This window comes from Pipistrellus kuhlii, unplaced genomic scaffold (genome assembly GCF_014108245.1).
Source record: "Pipistrellus kuhlii isolate mPipKuh1 unplaced genomic scaffold, mPipKuh1.p scaffold_m20_p_5, whole genome shotgun sequence".
NCBI lineage: Eukaryota > Metazoa > Chordata > Mammalia > Chiroptera > Vespertilionidae > Pipistrellus > Pipistrellus kuhlii.
This window is the reverse complement of record NW_023425551.1, coordinates 8,150,358-8,172,100: the sequence shown is the minus strand read 5'-3', so window position 1 is coordinate 8,172,100 and position 21,743 is coordinate 8,150,358. Positions and strand designations below refer to the sequence as shown.

The 21,743-nt window shown below is 38.8% G+C and overlaps 1 protein-coding gene across 17 annotated transcripts in view; it reads left to right on the top strand.

Moving 5' to 3' along the window:
- MCM9 (minichromosome maintenance 9 homologous recombination repair factor) overlaps positions 1 to 21,743 on the top strand; it is a 52,984-nt gene that overhangs the window by 28,966 nt on the left and 2,275 nt on the right. For 8 of the 17 annotated variants that reach the window (XM_045573175.1, XM_045573172.1, XM_045573174.1 and 5 more), the window contains 5 exons: positions 8,729 to 8,903; positions 16,526 to 16,728; positions 17,580 to 17,783; positions 18,833 to 18,915; positions 19,578 to 19,765. In XM_045573175.1, coding sequence (XP_045429131.1) covers positions 8,729 to 8,903; positions 16,526 to 16,728; positions 17,580 to 17,783; positions 18,833 to 18,915; positions 19,578 to 19,765 — 853 coding nt within the window. Of the gene's footprint in view, positions 1 to 3,852; positions 3,957 to 8,728; positions 8,904 to 15,931; positions 16,474 to 16,525; positions 16,729 to 17,579; positions 18,358 to 18,832; positions 18,916 to 19,577; positions 19,766 to 21,438; positions 21,552 to 21,743 lie in introns of those variants that run through there. The other 9 variants (XM_045573173.1, XM_036415430.2, XR_006740082.1 and 6 more) reach the window with 7 other exon arrangements.

Genomic DNA, 21,743 nt, shown 5'->3' with positions numbered 1-21,743 from the left:
GTTGTTATTCTTTGGACATTGTTCATACTTAAATAGGTTGCTTTGATGAAACTTCTTCATGTGATGGTCTTTTTAAAAATGTTTTTATTGATTTCCGAAAAGAAAGAAGAGGGAGAGAAAGAAACATCAATGATGAGAGAGAATCATTGATCAGCTGTCTCCTGCATGCCCCCTCCCTCCCCACTGGGGATTGAGCCCACAACCTGGGCATGTGCCCTTGACTGGAATCGAACCTGGGACCCTTCAGTCTGCAGGCCGACACTCTCTCCACTGAGCTAAACCAGCTAGGGCCTGATGGTCTTTTGAAAGTTAATATTGGACAGCTAATACCAGGACTTCCCACATTTAGGAAAGCTACTTAGAGTGGGGGTCCTATTTTATTGTCAATGGATTAAGTAATAAAATAGGACCTACCTAAAAAATGGTTTCCTCAAGCCCAATCGTTTGTGTGCATTAAGTATGAGTCATACTGTGGTGATATGGTATGTATGTACGTATAGATAACATTTTGATCCTGGAATGGTAGGAGGGTAAGGTGTTATCATCCCCATATAACAAAGGAGGACAGTGGTGTTCAGAAACCTGTTCCTTTAATTGCTGACCGAGTGCTTCTCTGCGTTTTGTCCACTGTGTCAGATAATACTTAAAGTGGGCTTTATGTGTAGAAAAAGCAATTGGTATAATTTCCTGGAAGAACCCACAGGCTGGCAGACCCTGTGGTAAGGACTTGATTAATGACCTCTTGAGGAACAAAGCTCCATGAATGAAGTTGGCCCAGGTGTATACTGGGAGTGAGAGGAGGCCCAAGACGAGGCAAAGCTGTGGGAATCTCCCATGAGACACTGCAGGTGTAAAGCCTCCAATTGCAGAAGGGCTGACTGGGGGGAAGGGAGAGAGGGTGGAATGAATCCTGGAATGCATCTTCATACTTTATGGTTTCCATATTTCTTATAGAATGTGTGACCCCTTCCTCCAGTTTTTGCTCCCCCTCACTAATAACAGTTTCACTGTTTTGTATTGATCACTACCTACCATTAGGTTACAATTTTGATGAAGATATAAGCTGTGTCTGAGCCCTTATCCATAGCTGGACTATCCTATTATTAAACACCCTTTGGATAGCTATCAGTGAGATCAGTGTCCTTTCTGAAGCACCATAATTATGTTTGCTGTTGACAGTTTGTTGATGTTAATATCATTCTGACCAGAAGAATATTAATGCAAATGCTTAGTAATTATTTTGTTTCATGTGTGTAGTTTTTTACCCTGTTTTTAGTCCTCTTACATGAATTCAGCTCCTTCTAAACTTGTTTTCCTCCTGACCTCACTCTCCATATATAATACATCTCATGTTTTACATTCCATTCTTCTCTCTAACTGTCCACCTCTCCCATTCATCAGATAATCAGGAGAAATGTGCTCATAAGTAGAGAGAGGATTCAAATCTTTAAAACATCTCTTGGCTAGACTACTGCTTGCACAAAGCCACTGCTAAACACAGCAGCTTTTTTAGTTGGTTACTATAGAGACAAATGGCACTAAATGGAGATATGCTTGACTGAAGTTAGGCAAGTAAGCTTTGTGAGATTGGATGCCTAAAAAAGGCCCAAACTAGAGAGGACAGGAAGGAGAAAGGTTTCTCAAATGAGCTTATAGGTAATTAATTGGTGGATTTAGGTTGGTAATTTTGTGCCTGCTTAAGTCTTGAATCCAGCATAAAAGAATCTACCCCCAAGTACCTCTATTATGACTACATAGTGACTTTTCTTTTTTTAATAACCGCTATGCTACCATGAACATTTGTGTACAAATTTCTGTTGGAGGCAGGGCGCATATGTTTTCATTTTTCTGGGTCTTAAGAGTGGAATTGCTGGATCCATATGGTAACTCCTTACGAGGAATTAGCAGGCTATTTTCCAAAGTGGCTGCACTTATATCCCCACCAGTGATGAATGAGCGCTCCAATATCGTCACATCCCTCCCAACCCTTGTTATTAGTTTTGTTTTGTTTTTATTATAGACATTGGTGATGTGTGAAATAGTGTTTCATTGTGGCTTTGATTTACATTTCCCTGAGGGCTAAAAATGTTTGAGTGGTTTTCATTTACTTATTGACCATTTGTATATTTTCTGTGGAGAAATGTCTATTTGGATCCTTGGCCTTTTAAAAAATTGGGTAATTTGTTTTTTAATTGAGCTGTAAGAGTTCTTTATTCCAAATACAAGTCTTTCATCAGAGACATATTGATCAGGTTTGGGAAAATTTTCTCTCCTTATGTGGATTATCTTTTCATTTTCTTGAGGGTGTCTGTTGCAGCTCTAGGCTTTTAATTTAATGAGGTCCAATTTAGTTTGTCTTTTTTTGCTTGTGCTTTTGGTGTCATTTCTCAAAAACATTGCCTAATCAAGGGCCATGAAGATTTATATTTGTGTTTTCTTCTAAGTTTTATACCTTTAGCACCTTACATTTAAGTTTGATCTACTTTGAATTACTTTTTGTATATGGTGTCAAGTAGGGGTCCAAATTCCTATTTTTGTATGTGGATGTTCAATTTCCCAGTAGCATCTTTTGAAAAAATTTTTCTTTCCTCAATGAATTATCTTAGAATCCTTATCAAACATGAATTAATCATAAATGTGTGGGTTCATTTCTGCAAAATTAATTTTTTTTGTTGATCTATATCTTATGCCATTACCACACTGTATTGATTATTGTCACTGTAGTCAGGAAATTTGAGGCCTCCAACTCCCCCCCCCCCCCCCCCCCAATATTATATCTTTTTGGGATTCCTTGAATTCCATATAAATTTTATGATCACTTTGTCAATGTCTGCAAAGAAGCCAACTGAGATCTGCATCAAATCTGTAGATCCCTTTGGGGAATGTTGCCATTTTAACAATGTTAAAATTCCTGTCAGTGAACTTGGGATGTGTTTTCATATATTTTAGTAATCTTTCATTTCTTTCAACAATGTTTTGTAGTTTTCAGAATATAAGATTTTGTACATCTTTTTGTTAAATTTATTCCTAAGTACGTTTTTTTTTATGCTGTTGAAAATGGATTTAGTACTTTCTTAATATATTTTTGTATTCTTCATTGCATGTATATAGACATATGATTTTTAAAGATTGCTTTTTCCCCCTTTAACCTTGTTGACCTTGTTTATTAGTTGTAATAAATTTTTAGTAAATTCCTTATGATTATTCTATATGGAAGATCATGACATTTGCAGATAGAGATAATTTTACTTCTTTTTCCCCTTCCTGGTGCCTATTATTTCTTTTCTTTTCTTTCTTTCTTTCTTTTTTTTTTTTTTTTTTTTTTTTCCCCCTAATTGCCCTTTCTAGAACCCTAGTATCTCCAGTATCTTCCCAGAATCTCCAATAATGTTGAATAGAAGTAGTGAGAATGAACATTTCTGTCTTGTTTCTAATCTTGTTGTGAGAACATTCAGTCTTATACCATTAAGAATGATATTAGCTGGTTTTTGTGTAGCTGCCCTTCCTAATTTGTTGAATTTTTGTCAAATGCTTTTCCTGCTTCTGTTGAGGTGATCATATGCTTTTGTCCCTTGTTCTGTAAATATAAGGATATTCGTTGATTTTCATGTGTTGTACTACTTGGTCATGATGTGTAATCCTTTTTATGTATTGCTGAATTTGTTTTGCTAGCATTTTGTTGAGGATATTTGTATCTGTAGTCATAAGAGATATTATGATGTCTATTTTTAATGTCTATTTTTAATGAGTACGTTACTCTCTAAGCACTGCTTTAGATGCATCCCATAGTTGTAGTATATTGTATCTTCGCTTTCTTTCATCTCAGTGTTTTCTAATTTTTCTTTTGTCCAGCTATATGTTCATTGCATGAATGCCTCTTTACACTACCTCTGACAAATGGACATTTCATTTTTGCTTTAATAGTTATTTTGAGGGAAAGTTCACTTCTTTATAAGGTAACCCGCTCATTTTTAAACATCTCAATGTATCCAGCATGTAAAACTCTACGTGTTGTTCTAGATCAGTGGTTGGCAAACACATTAGTCAACAGAGCCAAATATCAACAGTACAACGATTGAAATTTCTTTTGTGAGCCGAGAACCGACTCTGCGCATGTGCTACAAAGTTTCAATCGCACTGTATGTGCGCGTCCGCACATGGTATTTTTTGGGCCAAAGAGCAACATGTGGCTCTCGAGCCGCGGTTTGCCAACCACTGTTCCAGGTTATTTCTTTTGAAGTTACCCCAGTTTAATGCTTCTTCTATAGGATAGTTCTCTAAATATATGAATGTTATTTTTACTTCTCTAAGTCTTTCTTTAGGGCTAATTATACCCCATGCTATCTTCCTTAAGTTGAAGGTATTCTTAACATGTCCTTCATAATCCATTTATCCTTTTTAAAAAGTATTCTTTTAAAATTTAATGTCTCAAAGTAGACATTAAGTCCTAGAACAGGAATCAGCAACCTCCTATTAAGGGCCAGATACAAATATTTAAGATTTTGAGGACCATTCAATGTTTGTCACAACTATGAAACTCTGATTGTAATATGAAGCCACCACAGAAAAAAAATAAAAATAACAATATATATATATAATAAACATGACTGTGTTAAGCAACAACTGTTTTTACAGAAACAGGTGTCTGCGCCAGATTTTGCCCATAGATCATAATTTGCTGACTCTTGCTGTAGATGTTATTTAACCAGTGCAGAACCTGGTGTGATGATATCATCACTTATGAATGCTATTGCATTAATGGATGTTGAAGGCTATATTAAAATATTCTGAGGGCAAGTTAGATATTATTCTCATATTTGCTCCTCTATAGGTAAGTGTTTTTCCCTCTGGCTTCTTTCAAGATTTTTTTCTTCATCTTTCATTTTAATGTTGTTCCTGCTCTGTATTTCCTGAGTTTTCTAGATTTGTGGTTGGTGTCTGACATTAATTTGGGGAATATTATTGCTTCAAATATTGCTCTGTTCCTTCTCTTACTTCTGGTATTGCCATTACATAAATTTCATGTATGTTATATCTTTTGTAGTTGCTTTCATAGTACTTGGATATTCTGTTCTGCTATTTCCACCTTTTTCTCTTTGCTACAGTTTTTAAAGTGTCTATTACTATCCTTACTCTCAAGATATTTTTTCCTCAGCCATGACCAGTCTACTAATGAGTCCATCAAAGGCATTCTTCATTTCTTTTGTAGAGTTTTTGACCTCGGGAACTTATTTTATTTTTATTTACTATTTCTTAGACTTTTCATCTCTTTGCTTATAATATTAGAGAAAAATTGTCAATATTTATTGTGAGAACCTGGAGTTTTTTTTTAATTCTCAGAATTGTCCACACTGAGCCTCTGGCAATTTGAGAATTATGGTTCAGATTTTCCTCTCCCAGTACGGGTTCCCATGGAGGTTTCTGCTCTAGTAAGTTGTGATTCTCTGTCTTTATGTCTTTCCCATTTGGGGGGCAGAGGTTTGACCTGTGAACTCTTTTCTCTGATGGATCTCAGAATTATTGATTTCTCGGTTTGTTTAGAGTTTACTTGGTGTTAAGATGGAGTAGTAACTTCTAAGCTCCTTAAATGCTGGATCAAAAACCAGATTTTTTTCCCCATAACTTTTACATTTTTCCTTTAGGTCTTTAATTCATTATAACTCAATTTTTGTATTATATGTTAAGTATGGATCAAGATTGATTTTTTTCTTTTTTTATAAGGCTATCCAATTACTTGTGGAATGGAGTATCTTTTCTCTATTAAATTGCTTTACTTTTATATACTTGACCATATATGTGTGGGCCTATTTTCGGCCTCTTTTCTATTCCATTGTTTTATCTGTTTATATTCTTTCTTCATTACCACTCTGAATTGATTACTCTAGCTTTGTAGTAAATCTATAAATGGGTCATATGAGACTTCCTACTTTATTTTTTTGTTTTCTTCATATAAATTTTACAATCACCTTGTTAATTTCTAGAAAAAGAAAAATCTTGCTAGGATTTTGTTTGGAGTTGTATTGAATCTATAAAGCATTTTGGGGACAGAGAACACTTTGGGGAAAATATCTTAAAATATTGAGATTTTTTTAATTCATTCAATAAATACGGGATATCTCTATTAGATTAGGTCATCTTCAGTTTTCTTTAAAAATGTTTGTAGTTTTTGCATATAGGTCTTACACATCATTTTAAAAATCTATATCCAGGTATTTCATATTTTTGGGTGCTATCATAAATCTATTATTTTTAAATTGTAATTTTTAATTTTTTCTAAAATATAGACATATGATTAACTCTTGTATATTGACTTGCAAACAGCAACCTTGCTATACTCATTTATTAGTTCTAGCAGCTTTATTATAATTTTTGGACTTTTCTACATAATCTTATTGTCTGTAAATATATTTTTAAAAATTTAGTTTTCCTTTTCAAGAAAAAGTGTTGAAAGCAAATCTCCTTGCTTTGTTCTGATCTTGTGGGTTGAAAGGGTATGGGGTTCTAAGCATTCAATCTTTTATCATTAAGTGTTAGCTGATTTTTTAAAATACCCTTTATCAAATTAAAGGAGTTTCCTCTATTCTTAGTTATCTGATAATTTTTTTTTTTATCATGAATGATCGTTGTTGAGTTTTGTCAAGTGTCATTTCTATATCTATTGAGGTGGCCATTTGCTTTTTCTTCCTCAGTTGATGAGGTGAATTGCATTGTTAATCTTTGAAAATTAGTCTTGCATTCCCATAATAAACCTAACTTAGTTATGATCTATTACCATTTTATCTATTATTTAATTTGCTTTTTTTTTTTTTGAGGAGTTTTGAATCTATGTTTATGAGGGATACAGGTCTGTAGTTTTCTTTTACTATATCTTTATTTTGTATACCATGATAATGCAGGCTTCATTCCCAACCTGAGTTGGGAAGTTTGTCTTGTTTTTCTACAGTTCTAAAAATTTTGTATAGAATTTATACTATTTCTTCCGTAGACTTCATCATGATGTCATTGCAGCCTGTAGATTTCTGTATTGCAAGATGTTTAACTCAGGGGGCCTGATCTGGCGGGATCTCCCTTTTCCATGTCCTGCATGGAAAGAGAGATGAACGAACCGGTTCTAAGTGGAGGCAGCCAGGGATTGAGAAATAATAGAAATAAAGAGAGAAGACACAGAGATAGATTTTAAGCTGGGAGCTGGGAGGGTAGCGGAACTTCTCTGCTGAAGAGATAGACTGTAGACTGACAACCCCCTGAGCCATTCAGCACATCTATTTATACTCCAATCCAACAAGGGGTTTCATAGGAAAACAAGGAGCCTGGGAAAGCCCAAGTCCCACCCACTCCTTCCTCCTGAACAAACACAAGCCAGGAACTAAGAACATCTCCACACTCCCAGGGCAGGAGTGCAACTGACATGATTCCGTCAATATCCAGGCCCAGTCAGCAACAATCTAAAGAATGTCCAGCTGTCTTCCCATTTGGCCCTCTACATTTAACTACAGAATCAATTTTCCAAGTAGATATAAGATAATAATGCAAGTTATCTTTTTTTAAGATAAACTGACAGTTTATATGTTTCAAGTATTTTGACAATTTCATTTAAGTTATTAAATTTAGGATATAGATTGTTCATTTTATTTCTGTATTATTAGTTCAATATCTATAGGATCTATAATGGTGTTCTGCCTTTCATTCCTAACATTTGTAGTTTTTATCTACTGTTTTTTCCTTAATTAGTCTAGCCAGAGGTTTATCAGTTTTTTAGTCAACAGTAGTTATTATAAACTAGGGGCCCTGATGACAGCAACCAGTGCCCTGCCTTGGTCTGTCACCCCTGCTGACCTGCTCCATCATCCCGCTGTGCCTGATGCCACCTTGTTCCACGTTCTGCCTTCTGTTGCTAATGCCTGCCATGTTTCTGCATGTGCCCCCTGGTGGTCAGCACATGCCATAGCCACCAGTTATTCAGTTCCGCTGTTTAATCTATTTGCATATCAGGGTTTTATATATATGTAAATACTCATTTTGTATCATACAGCTTTTAAAGAGCTTTATTTATATTCTTTTTAAGTATTCAAGAAAGAATCTATAAAATATTTTCCATTATTATCCTCTTTTATATGTGGAAAACTTAGGCCTTGATATGTTATGAAACTCCCTACTATATGTTAGCCAGAATGACAAATCCAGATTCAAACACAAGTCTAGGTGACTCCAAAGGCTTTGCTTTTGACCACTCTGCTTTATTGACTGGTTTAAAGGATGAATTAAAATCAGGTAAGACCTCTGAAGGGAATCCTCTGTAACTGGGAGCAAATTTTTCATTTTCATCATTGGACTAATATTCACTGTTCTCTGTCTTTGGGCCATTCTCTATAAACAGTACATAATACAAAACCTCTTGTCATAAAGTCTCTGGAGATCTGTTAGCTCCTTCTAAAAGTTTCCACCACTCAGAGAGGGTACCTACCAAGCAAAGACAAAATTTGAAGACTTGTGGTTGCCACAAAATACTTCCTAATGCCTATTAAAATTTCAGAACATGGGCTATTCCAAGACCTTTTAGTAACAGCCTGAAATAGTTGTTCTGATGCCATCCATTCTTGCTGGAGTACAAATAAAAGCTTTGATTTTATAACCTTCCTGCCCTTTAAATGTAAGCATTCATTTCCCTTCATAGGACTAAGATATGCTTTTGAAAATAAAAGCTGACACAACCTGCTTGTTTCCTTAGGTCTGACGGTAACTGCTGTAAAAGACTCCGGAGAATGGAATTTGGAGGCCGGGGCATTAGTGCTTGCAGATGCGGGCCTTTGCTGTATCGATGAGTTTAATAGCCTCAAAGAGCATGATAGAACCAGTATCCACGAAGCAATGGAGCAACAAACCATAAGTGTTGCTAAGGCTGGGTAAGTGTTAAATCTGTTTGAATCAGTGAGATTAGTTAATACATGATTATGGAAAATGTGAACCTTATTGAACTGTTAAGGTATGCTTGGTCCTCTCAGACACAGTTATCACCCTTCAAAACACATAATAATTTTCCCACGAAGGTGAGTAAGGGAAGTAAAAATTAGATGTTGGAACAAAGAAAGGAAAACTAAAGTGTAAAATAAATGTAAGTTGATTTAATTCATGAATAGCACTAGTGAAGAGCTTTCCATTCAGGCTCCAACCTATTATCTCATTCAATAATTGTGTGTCTATTCTGGGTATATTATTATGTTAAGAATTTTGAAAGATTCAAAAAGACAAAACATAATGTCTACTTCCATTGGTAGTCTCCTTATATGTCTTTCTTTCCCCTAATATATCTTACTAGAAGGTTGATCACAGCACATAGGAAAGTAAAGAATAGTATATATTAGCATAAGATGGAGTGCCTGTTGTGTCTTGAGGAGGCTCAGGGGTTGAGGTATGTGGATCCTTGGCTATACATGACCAATGAGAGAGAAAAATAAGCAGGTTCAAATAGAAATGCAGGCCCTGAGGTGGTTATGGGAAACTTATTTGGCTACAAAGGCTGACCACAAGCAGGCTACCATCAGGTCATCCAGGCAAAGGAGAGAGGCAGAACTGTCTTAGCTTTAATGCTACCATTTAGGTGTGAGGCCAGCTGAGCAGGCAGATATGGCTGCCAGCAGTCTTCAAACAGCAGTGGTTACTTGGGAGCCAGGCAGACACTGGTGTTATAGATTATGTGAGACCTATTTATATACACTCGTAAAAAGGAAAGGGGTTAGGGGCGGTAAAAGCAGGCTCTGGTCCAGAGGGAAAAGGTACAAGAAAACTAGACAGAATTATTAGCAGATCTATTCATTTTACTCAATATATATTCATTCAGTATGTGAATACACTGAGCCGGCTGTATGCCAGGCACTGTGTTAGACACTGAGAAGTACCAAGATGAATACTACACTGTCCTTGAAGTGTTTGCTGTTTTGTTGGGGAAGATAGACACAAGAGCATCACAGTGATAAGCGCATAATAAAAGTGTTATGAGAGAACATACTTTAAAGTAATTAATGCTTCAAAACTACTTGTCAGGGGAAAGCTGAGATAATAGTTTACTAAGTGTTTTCAAGGCTACTTTCTCTTCTCATTATGCCTTCATTTAATTAGTACCTTTGCTAGTTGATGGAATCTGTGGTTTATTTTGATACACCTTTTCCAGATGAAATCTGGAACATTTTGAAAGATTTCCTAAATACCACTGGCATCAGGGAAAATTGGGACAGATGCTAAGAGTGTATTTTAGAAAGGGAGAACATTGCAGTGCTATATGATAGGCTACGGAATAAATCTTCATAAGTGAAAATATCTTATTAATCACTCCTACTGCCTTTACCCTCTGCAAGTGGGAATTAGTATGACTTTTCTGTGCTGGTCTAAGTTCCAGAAGTAATGCTCTTGTAGATAAACAGTTCACTATGACACGCACTGACTGGACAGAGTTGTCATTGCTGTAACTCTTCATTCACTGGGACAATGCTTTTCACACTAATTTTGGTGAAGGGCTAGTTTTAATGCTTTTTTCAGTTCATCACACCAATATTTTTTAAAATATATTTTATTGATTTTTTACAGAGAGGAAGAGAGAGAGAGATAGAGGGTTAGAAACATTGATGAGAGAGTCTCATCGATCAGCTGCTTCTTGCACACTCCCTACTGGTACATGCCCTTGACCAGAATCGAATCTGGGACCCTTCAGTCCACAGGCCGACGCTCTATCCACTGAGCCAAACCAGTTTTGGTCACACCAATATTTTTATAAAATTATTTTTAAAATTAAATTAAAAAGCAAAGACACAAAATGTAAGCCTAAATTCTTCATCCACTTAGGATGGAGAAAACAGTAAGCACATGTCACTCCCATTTTTACAAGAAAAATTCAACTAGCCAACAGAATCATGTCTTGAACTTTTAAAAGCTGAGTTTATAAGGAAATCAAGGGGACTTAATTCCAAAGTGTGACAAACCCCTCCAAGGACAGATGAGGCACACAAACTGCCATCTTTGACAGCTCATAAGTGGAAGAAGTAGCTTCCGTAGAAGCAAATAAGGAGAAATAACTAAAATTTATTTTAAATTCCTCCCTTTCTTTGACCAGCAAGGTGAAGGCTTCTGTGCACTAAAAGACGCGTCTTTCACTGAGCCATCCTCCTCAAGCACCACTTCGTTTCCTTTGACATTTTTGAATCCTTGCAATATCGTTTTCAGGATTCCTTTTTTGTTTTCTCTCTTTCACGTTTCTCAAGTGACTAAAGTCTGATGGATTGTGAAGGACTTATTTGAATTCAATCTCTCTACAAATGTTAGTGTGAACCACTGGATCAGAACATCTGGCTGGCCTCCAGGGCTGCAGGGATTCTCAGATTTTTTTAAGTGTGTCATTTCATATATATTGCACAAAGTTATAGAGTTCGTTTTTAAAATGGGAACTACGCATTTAATTATTCCATAGAAACTGTTTTTTGTGTAGAGGTTAAACTTTATCCATGTGGTGGGCGTATACCTGCAAGGGTATATCATAAGCCTTACACCCAGCATTCAGATGTGCAGGAGGCTGGGAGGGAACCCGTCAATGTGATTTCTGCAGTGTGAAAACTTGTTCTGGGTAGTCAGAATAGAAAAAATTCTAACACACTAAGAGTGTTTAGCATGCCTAGAGTCTATTAAAATGTAGTTTAATAGTTGTCATTAACCAAAATATAGGTCTCACTGAATCAGTGCATGTTTGAGAAGACCAAAAATTTTGTTCTTTGCTCATGTTACTTAAATCTGAAACCATTTTCAAAATTGGGATTTTTAAGACCTTACATTTGTCCTGTCTGCTTAATGAAATAGAAAAGGAAACCCAGAAGCTTAAAAGGGGTTATTAATACTAGTATTTGGATTTAAGCTGCCTCTTTAAACTGCAGATCCGTTCCTGTGCCCGGGGAGTGGCAGCACAAGCCTCCTTGAGAGAGCTTTTTGTGATGATGATCTTTGACTGGACTGCTGACCTCAATAATGATTTGGGAAAGATAATCGTTCATTCTATGCAAGGTTCTTTCAGTCTTAACTAGGATAGCATCTCATCAAAGACAGGATACAGTAGATTCTTAAATAATAGAGAATATCTCATTATTTCCTAAAGACCTTTAGGAGAAAGTTGGACATTGCAGTTCTATATTTGGTGCTACTAAATTATACTCACACTAGAGGTCAGTGCACCAAATTTGAGTGGGGTCCCTAGGCCTGGCCAGCGATCAGGGCTGATTGGGGCCAGGCCACAGAGCCAGGCCAGAGAAGAGGTGACAGTCGCCGGGAAGGAAAGGAACGGACACTGGACACCGACACCGCCATCGTTGGCGCCCTGCCACTGCTCGGTTCCCTGCCTCCGCCTCTCTTCCTTCCATCCCCACGTGGCAGATGGGCGGCGATGGGCTGATTGGGGCCTGCCAGCCAGGGGGACGGACAGGCCTCTGGGAAAGGGGCCATGTCTGCCACCATCTACTCCCACCCCCTCCCGACCCTGCCTGGGGACACAAATACTCAGTCCATAACAGCCTCCATTACTTTCTTCTTAAATTGTGGTTAAACACACGTACCATAAAATTTACCACCCTAATTATTTTTAAGTGTATAGTTAGTTCTAAGGTGTTAAGGGTAGTCATATTGTTGGGCAACCGATCTTCAGAGCTTTTCCATCTGACAAAACTGAAACTCTCTGCCCATGAAACAACAACTTGCCATTGCACCTTTCCCAGTGCCTGGCAACCACCATGCTGCTGTCTGTTTCTGTGAACTTGATGGTGGCCTGACCTGACAGTAGCGTAGGTTCTTTTACCATCACCACACTTAGTATGACAGCCCTACTTAACGATAGGGGGATGGGAAATCTAATCTTGCTCTGTTCCCCGGCAAAGGGAAATAAGGCATGTGAACACATAGCAGCTACCACCACAGCCAGAGTCCAGTCTGGAAGTGAAGGAATATAGGTGAATAAAGCCCTGAGTGAAGTCGGGAATCGCCTGTCAGGGCTGTAATGAGAGACCGTCACAAAAACAAGGGCGCCTTCTGCAGGGCCTGCAGTGCTGACAGGAACGTGTACAACGTTTAGAAACTGTACAGTATTTAGAAAGGTCACTGCTGTGTTTGTGGGAAAGTTAGCCCATGTAGATTTAAAAAAAAATGGGACAGTAGTTTTGTGTGTTTTTTGAGAAACTGGAATGTTTCCACTGCAAATTTATCAGAAAACAAACAAACAAACAAAACAAAAACATATTAACATGATTAGTTTATACGTTGAAGCCTGTGAATATAAGATGACCCTGACTTTTAGAAATACTGAATTAAGTAAGGGTTTATTTTTTTTCACTTATTTAGTGCGTATTTATTGAGCATTTAATATATGACAGACAATGTGAGGATTATAACAATAACTGACAGTCCTTCAAGGAAGATCACATTTAATAGGAAAAAAAGTAAGGTAAATAAATAAATGCCTAAAACGTCAGGAAGTACTTACTATGCAGGAAGTGCTTAGGATTAGACTGTGCCTTTGTATCTGTGTTTTCAAAAGCCTCATTCAGTTTTGAAGGCAGTAATGTTTGTATCACAGGTCTGCAAGCACCAGGCTTACACAGCATTCTGTCTTCCCTTCTCTCAAACGAGCAGAGGCCACTCTGTCCCTCTTGGCACCATCCCCAGGCCCTTTCTGTGCTGCAGGCAGCTGCCTGACTTACCACCCCGCACGGTTTCCGCTTCCCCTGCCCACCCCTCTACTTCCATGGCTGGCACTTCTGCTCACTGCCCCTCAGGCAGCCATTTTGCTTCACCTAATCCTTCCTTAGCCCCCTTCCTTAGGCTTACTCTTGTCTGCCCCCCTCCCCCCCCCCCAATTACCTCAGAAACAATTCACCACCTTCTTTCTCTCTTTGCTAGTTCATTTCCTTCTAACACCACAAAGTGCTTTAAGATCAGATACCTACAGATATGCAGGAGTCTCCACAGAAGTTTCTCTCTGCTGATGCTAATCTGATAACCCCCACCCGCTGCGCATGTGCTGTCTGCTGGGCGCTGTGTTGAACTTCCTCATCTGCCAGCCTTTCTACTGTAACCAGCGGAGGCAGAGACCAGCTTGTACCTTTTTGAATCCTCAGTATCGCTCTTTGCACAAATGGCTTATAAATATTTGTTGACCAGAGAGAAAGAACAATCAATTACTTTCACCTACATTGGAAATAGTTTTAAGGAATTATTTCATATGCAATTGTATTTCATCTCATTGCCAGCATTGCAGCAATACTCCTTTTTTGTGATAAATGCCAATGGCCTCACTTCAACGTGGATTACATGTGCTTTGGTGGGATTCATTAGGAACCACTATTACATTGTTTTTAGGGCAAACTGGGTTCTACCTTTACAAAACCATCTGGGCACATAATTTATAAGATGTGGACTGTCTGTTCAGAATATTTCCTTTTTAGTAACTTTTCTTAAAAGGGATTTAGTTTTCAGTGAAAGGGCCTTGTTTGTCTTTCTCTCCTTTAATGGGTGTCTTCTTATGCCACTTACCACACACTGGGATTCTCAAACTCTTCCAGTCTTAGGGCACGAGGTAATTGCTAGAGCCAACTGGAAATAGATCGGGGATTAACAAACGTGGCACATGTCGCTGATGCCACGTGCCATGACTGCTGAGGGGCAGACATGCCACTATAGTTAAAAACAGTCATCATCAGCAGAGAATTTACAGGGGGAAATGTTACACTTGTTCTTGTCAGCGAATATGCTATATTACCTTGAGGACTTGCCCATCATTAGTAAATTTAAAAACAATATATAAGCCGAAACGGGTTTGGTTCAGTGGATAGAGCGTCAGCCTGTGGACTGAAGGGTCCCAGGTTCGATTCCGGTCAAGGGCACGTACCTTGGTTGCGGGCACATCCCCAGTAGGGGGTGTGCAGGAGGCAGCTGATCGATGATTCTCTCTCATTGATGTTTCTAACTCTCTATCCCTCTCTCTTCCTCTCTGTGAAAAATCAATAAAATATATATTTTTTAAAATAAATAAAAACAGTATCTAAGTCAGGCATACCCATACCTCTCTTGCCACTGCTCCATTTAGGACAAGCATGTCAAACTCAAAGGCTAACACGGGCCAAATAAACAGGGTTTAAGTTATGTGGGCCACAAAAAACAAAAGCTTCCATTTTCATAGAAACGTAGGTTTATATGTCTCTATAGAGACATGTTAAATACAAAGAGCTGACATAAATGAGTAATCGTTTACATAAAATAATACATTTTAATAAAAATTAATATTTTTTCTTGAATATTAACTTACCAGACACTGAATAACTGCCCAAAGTAATAAGCATAATGCAAATAAACCGATTTTTCACACCAAACAAGTCAGTCCAAGACTAATGACGTGGCCATTGGCTACTAAAATATTCGCTGCTAGTATTAGTGAAGAGAAATGGTGCGCCTGTGTAAAAGGCATGCAAAGGAAATTAATGCAACCCAATTATAGTAATCAGTCATTAGCAAACATTGTAGCTCACTATTAATAATTATGTATAAAGGATATTGTAAAAATTAAGTTACGAATTTTTTATTAAGATGTTTCTTACATACCGTTATATTGGCTGGGCTGCAAAAATATTTGTTGTGGGCTGCATGTGGCCCGTGGGCTGTGAGTTTGGCATGCCTGATTTAGGACTTCGTGCCTCTTCCTAGACCATTGTCCTTGTCTCTTCACTGTGTCCATCCAAGGTCCTCCCCATCTAACCCACCCACCACTCCCAGGCCCCTTCCCTTTGCTGTTACTCCTCAAAAACGACGCTAAACAGCCTTTATTTTTCCTCATTTCCCCTGCTCCTCTCCTCCCTGTCTTCATCCCTCTCTCCATCTCTCTATTTCTGTTTTTTGTTTCTTTCACTTTTAGAAAAATCAAAACAAAGTGACACAAAGTTTTTGCTTCAACTAATTCACAATTCTACAAAATCCCTCTCACCCTCTACCTTCACCCTCTCCATGAATATATATATATATTCTCCACCTAAAAAGTCCACATCATGAAGGGTCCTGTACAAAAGCTACTTTGTAATGTTCTTCTGATCATCACTTCCGTCCACATGGATGAATAGATATAATCTTTATTTCTCCTGGGACCGTTATACTTCTAGAACTTACCGTATTCTTCTTTATCTTACCATTATAGCTAGTAGATTGCCAGCTCCTTAAGACAGTATCCATGTTTAATTTACTTTGTATGGCTTTAGCATCCAGCAGAGGGTGTGCTCATAGCAGTGTTTTAAGAAATGTTTATGAGCATTTGTTTCTCTACAAGGTAGGCTAGTGTAAATACACTGTGCTGAACTTGGTGTTTGTGATACATCCTTGTATCATTCCACATTCTCTTTCACATGAGTTTCTCTAGATGTTGAAGATGCAAGAGCAGCCCTTCTCATTAACAAGTTTAATCTTGCTTTTTATTTAAATCTCAACAGTCAGTGAATTGTACCCTCTCTTTTTGTAGCCTCGTGTGCAAGCTGAACACAAGGACCACCATCCTGGCAGCAACTAACCCGAAAGGCCAGTACGACCCGCAGGAGTCCGTGTCTGTGAACATCGCCCTTGGCAGCCCACTCTTAAGCCGATTTGACTTAATCCTGGTTTTGCTTGATACCAAGAATGAAGACTGGGATCGTATAATTTCCTCTTTTATCTTAGAAAACAAAGGTATGTGAAGACAAACAAATTATTGACAAAGGAAAAATGTAGATACAGCCAAATGAAATTCTCTTCGAAGAAAATTAAATAAATACCAAGGTACCCTACTAATAGGTAACAGAGAGATGCTTAGACTGACAGCAGGGAGAGGACCAGTTAGTGAGGCAGAATAATGAGCAGGAGGTAAAGGGCCCTTCTCTGTCTGCCACTGATGAGATTATTGTTGTGAATAGTGGTCGAAATCCCCATCGAACAAGCACCTAAAGGGACAATTTGCATATTGGGCTTTTATTATGTTGGATACTATAGCATAGAACAAAATTATTCAGAATTAACCCGTTTATTAACCTTAGATCCTAAGACTGTTTGTTCTAGAACTACTAGTACTATATACTGTGCAGAAACAGGTCTAGATTTCAATGGCCACAAAACCTAAAGCTAATCTTTTTTAAAAAGTATAAGACCTTGGCTGGTGTGGCTCAGTTGCTTGGAGCATTATCCCATACACTAAAAGGTGCTGGGTTCGATTTCTGTTCAGGGCACATACCCAGGCTGCATATTCAATCCCTGATCAGGGTGTGTGCAGGAGGCAACCAATCAATATTTCTCATATTGATGATATTCTCTCTCTCTCTCTCTCTCTCTCTCTCTCTCTCTCTCTCTCTCCCCTCCCCCCACTTCCTCTCTCTAAAAAAAAAAAAAAAAAATTGTCTTATTTGAGGGGATGATTGGGAAGGCCAGCATGCCTTAAGCTGGAAACTTTATTTAAAAAATAAAGAGTATAAGAACTTTATCAAAGCCCTTAAAATGAGATATTTGCCTGTTCTTAGAAATTGCTGACCAACACCTAATATGTGCAGGTTACCCAAGCAAATCCGAGAAGCTGTGGAGCATGGAAAAGATGAAAACCTACTTCAGCCTCATTAGGACCCTTCAGCCCTCGCTGTCTGACGTGGGCAATCAGGTCCTCCTTCGGTACTACCAGATGCAGAGGCAGAGCGACTCCCGGAACGCTGCCCGGACCACCATCCGCCTGCTGGAGAGCTTGATACGATTAGCAGAAGGTTTATTTTGTTCAGCAAATGAATTTTTAGTGGGTACCTACTATGTACAAGAAATGGGGGTTGACACCATGAGCTCAAAGATGAATACTCCCTACTCTAAGGCGCTCACAGGTGCTTATTAAAGTGAAGGCTCTGATCTATGAAACCTCCGCTCTTCCAGGACATTTATGGGTGTTGAGTGAAATGTCGTGTCCTTAAGAAAGAGGAATCTTTTGTGATAGCTCAGGCTTCCTGATAGCTCCTATAACTTGTTAGGAGGTCTTATTCACTGAGGTTTATTTCTCAGGGGAAGTCTGCTAGCATTTTGGGTGAGACGCTGCCTTGTTTGGAATTGTTTCCTATGTGGCACCCAGCATTCACATAATGACACCAAATTAATAATGCCAGGCCCTAGCCCATCCTGAAGGTGTGAGAGACATGCTGACTTGCAGCTACCATGCATCTGGAGGTGTTTTCTTTTAACATTGGCTTTTACAGTTAGCCCTTGTGTTAATAAATCAAAAAAATTTAACATGAACTGACTGCACCATGTGCTAACTTAATGTATGCTTAATAAAAAGTTCTATAAAATGGATGCACTTTAAAGAAGTAAAGATTTATAGCTAATATTAGAGCAAGAAATACATAAATTTTATGCTCATGAGTTTGGTAGTTTTGAAAAGCTCACAGATAAAGAAAATTGCCAGAGATGAGAAATGAGTTTAATTTTGTGTGTTTCTATAATAGACTAGAAAATGAGGATTAAAAGTTACAGAATATTAAGCATATGCTTAGGTAGCCCCTTTCTTTGCTGAGTATTTTCATATAAATACACAGAGTTGCCATGGGCTGTGCAGAAGGATGTGCCCCTTTATTACAGGAACAGCCTTAAAGCGAGTTGAACTTAGACTTTTGTGCTTGTTCTGTGAAAAGTTAATTTGCTATTAGTAGCTCATTCATAACATACACATTTTTGGAAGAGGATCAGGTAGAGTACTACATTTATCACCTCAGATATTTATTTTAAGCATTTCTGTCTTTATGATTTAAACTGTCCCTTATTTTCTCAGCTCATGCTCGCCTTATGTTTCGTGACACAGTGACTCTGGAAGACGCTATTACAGTGGTGTCAGTAATGGAGTCCTCAATGCAGGTAAGGACATTGGGTGCATGCCAAAACCTGTTTGGCTCAGTGGATAGAGTGTCGGCCTGTGGACTGAAAGGTCCCAGGTTCAATTCCGGTCAAGGGCATGTACCTTGGTTACGGGCACATCCCCATTTGGGGGTGTGCAAGAGGCAGCTGATTGATGTTTCTCTCTCACCGATGTTTCTAACTCTCTATCCTTCTCCCTTCCTCTCTGTGAAAAATCAATAAAATATTTTTTAAAAAGGACATTGGGTGCTAATATATGAACTGTAATTACAAGCATCAAATAAAAGTTTGTAGCATATCAGGAATTATTATTTAAATGATTACATTCTAAACCTAATAATTTCTAGAAATATATCCAAAGGAAACCATTAAAAAAAAAAGGAAAAATATTGTCCTGGAAGCATTCTCTGCCTCAGTATAATTGCTTTTCCCATCGGTGTAAAGTGGTGGGTCTCAATCCATCTTCTCCTTGACATACCTGAGCGACGGTCATGGTCTTACTAGTGAGAGCGTGGCTTCGCAGAGCAATGTTTGCTAGCAAGAATGGGGGAGAAGATTATTGAAATTGGAAAATGCCCGGGTGATTCTCACTTCAAGGTGGGAGTGTGGAGGGCTGGGCTTCGCCATCTGGGACCCATGGTGCCTGGTGAACTTCTCTGCAGGCCGGTGGTGACTCCCTGTTGTTCTCCATTCCTCACCCGCAGGGAGGCGCACTGCTGGGAGGTGTGAACGCACTCCACACTTCCTTTCCTGACAACCCTCTGGAGCAGTACCGGAGGCAGTGTGAACTCATCCTGGAAAAGCTGGAGCTGCACGACCTCCTGAGCGAAGAGCTAAGAAGACTTGAAAGGTGAGAAGAAAAAAAAACAAAACAAGAAAGGCATGTAATGGAAAACTTTAGTTGGCATTTAGTGAAACAAAGGAAGTTACATTAAGTGAAAGTCTGCCTGTGCTATCTGTAGGGGCTTGTTTCAGTTATCTATTGCTTATAATCAGCTACCCCAAAACTCGGTGGCTTAAAAAAAGAAATCCACCCCCATTATAGTGCTCACTTTCCTAGGAGACAGAAATTCGGGAGTCTCTCAGGGATGGCTCATCTCTAATCAGCATAGTATCAGCTGGAATTACTCATACACCTGCATTTCTGGGAGCTCAGCCAGTTTAGGATCATCCAAGATGCTTCCGTCTCATGTATGATGTCTTCCCTGGGTGGCACACATGGCCGGGGCTGCTGGGCTCGCTCTGCTGTAGGGTAGTCAGGATTCTGCCATGGTAGCTTAGGACTCCAGTATAGCAAGAGCCTGAGCTGCCAGGCATCCTACAGGCTGGGCCAGGACAGAAGCAGAATCGTTTCTGCCACGTGCTGTAGGTTAGAGCAAGTCACAAGGTCACCCCACAGGCAGAGTGAAAGGAAATAGACATCACGGGGTGACGGGAGGTGTGGCACAGGCATATGGGAACGGAGGAACAATGGAATGATGGCTGCCATCTTTAGAGATCACCTTCCAAAGCTACATCTTCTTGACTTGCTGGTTTGGTGAGCCTCATGGAGAACGCTTACTGGTTGGTTGCTATATGTGTGTTGAAAACTAAATAAATTTACTCAGTGCAGTTAAATGGATAGCACTGGGTCTCAATTACATGAGAAGCAGTAAGGTAAGCTACCTATGTTCACACCCAATATGCACAGCTGCTGCTAGTGAGTGGGCTCTATCACGTTTGCTTTCACCACTTCTTCCTCTTCTCTTTCGTTGACTCCCTGTACAAACTAGAGCAACAAGGCGCTGCGACTGCTGTTAAGAAGGAGGAAGTTAGAGTCCAGGAGCCATCTGTCCCAGGCCAGACCCAAACAAAATGCCTACTTGGCCTTCCCAACTTTCCTCATCAGGAGAGGACACGTGCAAGGGAGTTTATATAAAGAATCTCTGTGTTTATTACTATTTTAATTTTATTCTTACAGTTTCTAAACATAATAAATATTTTATATCAGTTCTAACCCTGGTAAAAGAAATTCACGGTAGAAGACTGAGGCGCAGAATTGATTTACATAGGCCAACCTAAGTTAGTGCTGGGCAAGTTAGAAATAGAGATAACTGCCGAGACCGATTTGGCTCAGTGGATAGAGCATCGGCCTGCGAATTGAAAGGTCCCAGGTTCGATTCTGGCCCAGGGCATGTGCCTTGGTTGCGGGCACATCCCCAAGTGTGTGTGTGTGTGTGTGTGTGTGTGTGTGTGTGTGCAGGAGGCAGCTGATCCGATGATTCTCTCTCATCGATGTTTCTGACTCTATCTCCCTTCCTCCCTGTAAAAAATCAATTAAAAAATATATTTAAAAAAATAAATAAATAAAAATAAAAGACACACAAGTAAAAAAAAAAAAAAATAGAGCTAACTATACTGACCTCCATCTGGTTTCTCAGCAGTTTTCCTTTCCTGCATGCCCAAATCCATGACTTTTAACAATTTACATAGCTAATAGACTTTTAAAAATCCTCAGTGACAATCAAGTATTTTATTTTAAAGAGGGAGGTCATCCTACTGGTTCTGGAACATCCAAACAACCCGGGAATGACAACAGCAATGTCTCAAACTCTCCTTTCTAAGGACTTGTTAACATGTGGCGTATGGGAAGGAACGTGCATCACCTGAAGAATTTGAAACAACCTGGGCATGTGCCCTGTCTGGGAATTGAACCATGACCTCATAGTTCATAGGTCAACACTCAACCAACCGGGTGGAGCTACTTTCTTGATCAGCAATAAGCTACTGTGCAAATAACTAGCAGTCTGTTTTGTAGTTACACATATAATATGATAGATAAGACTGAG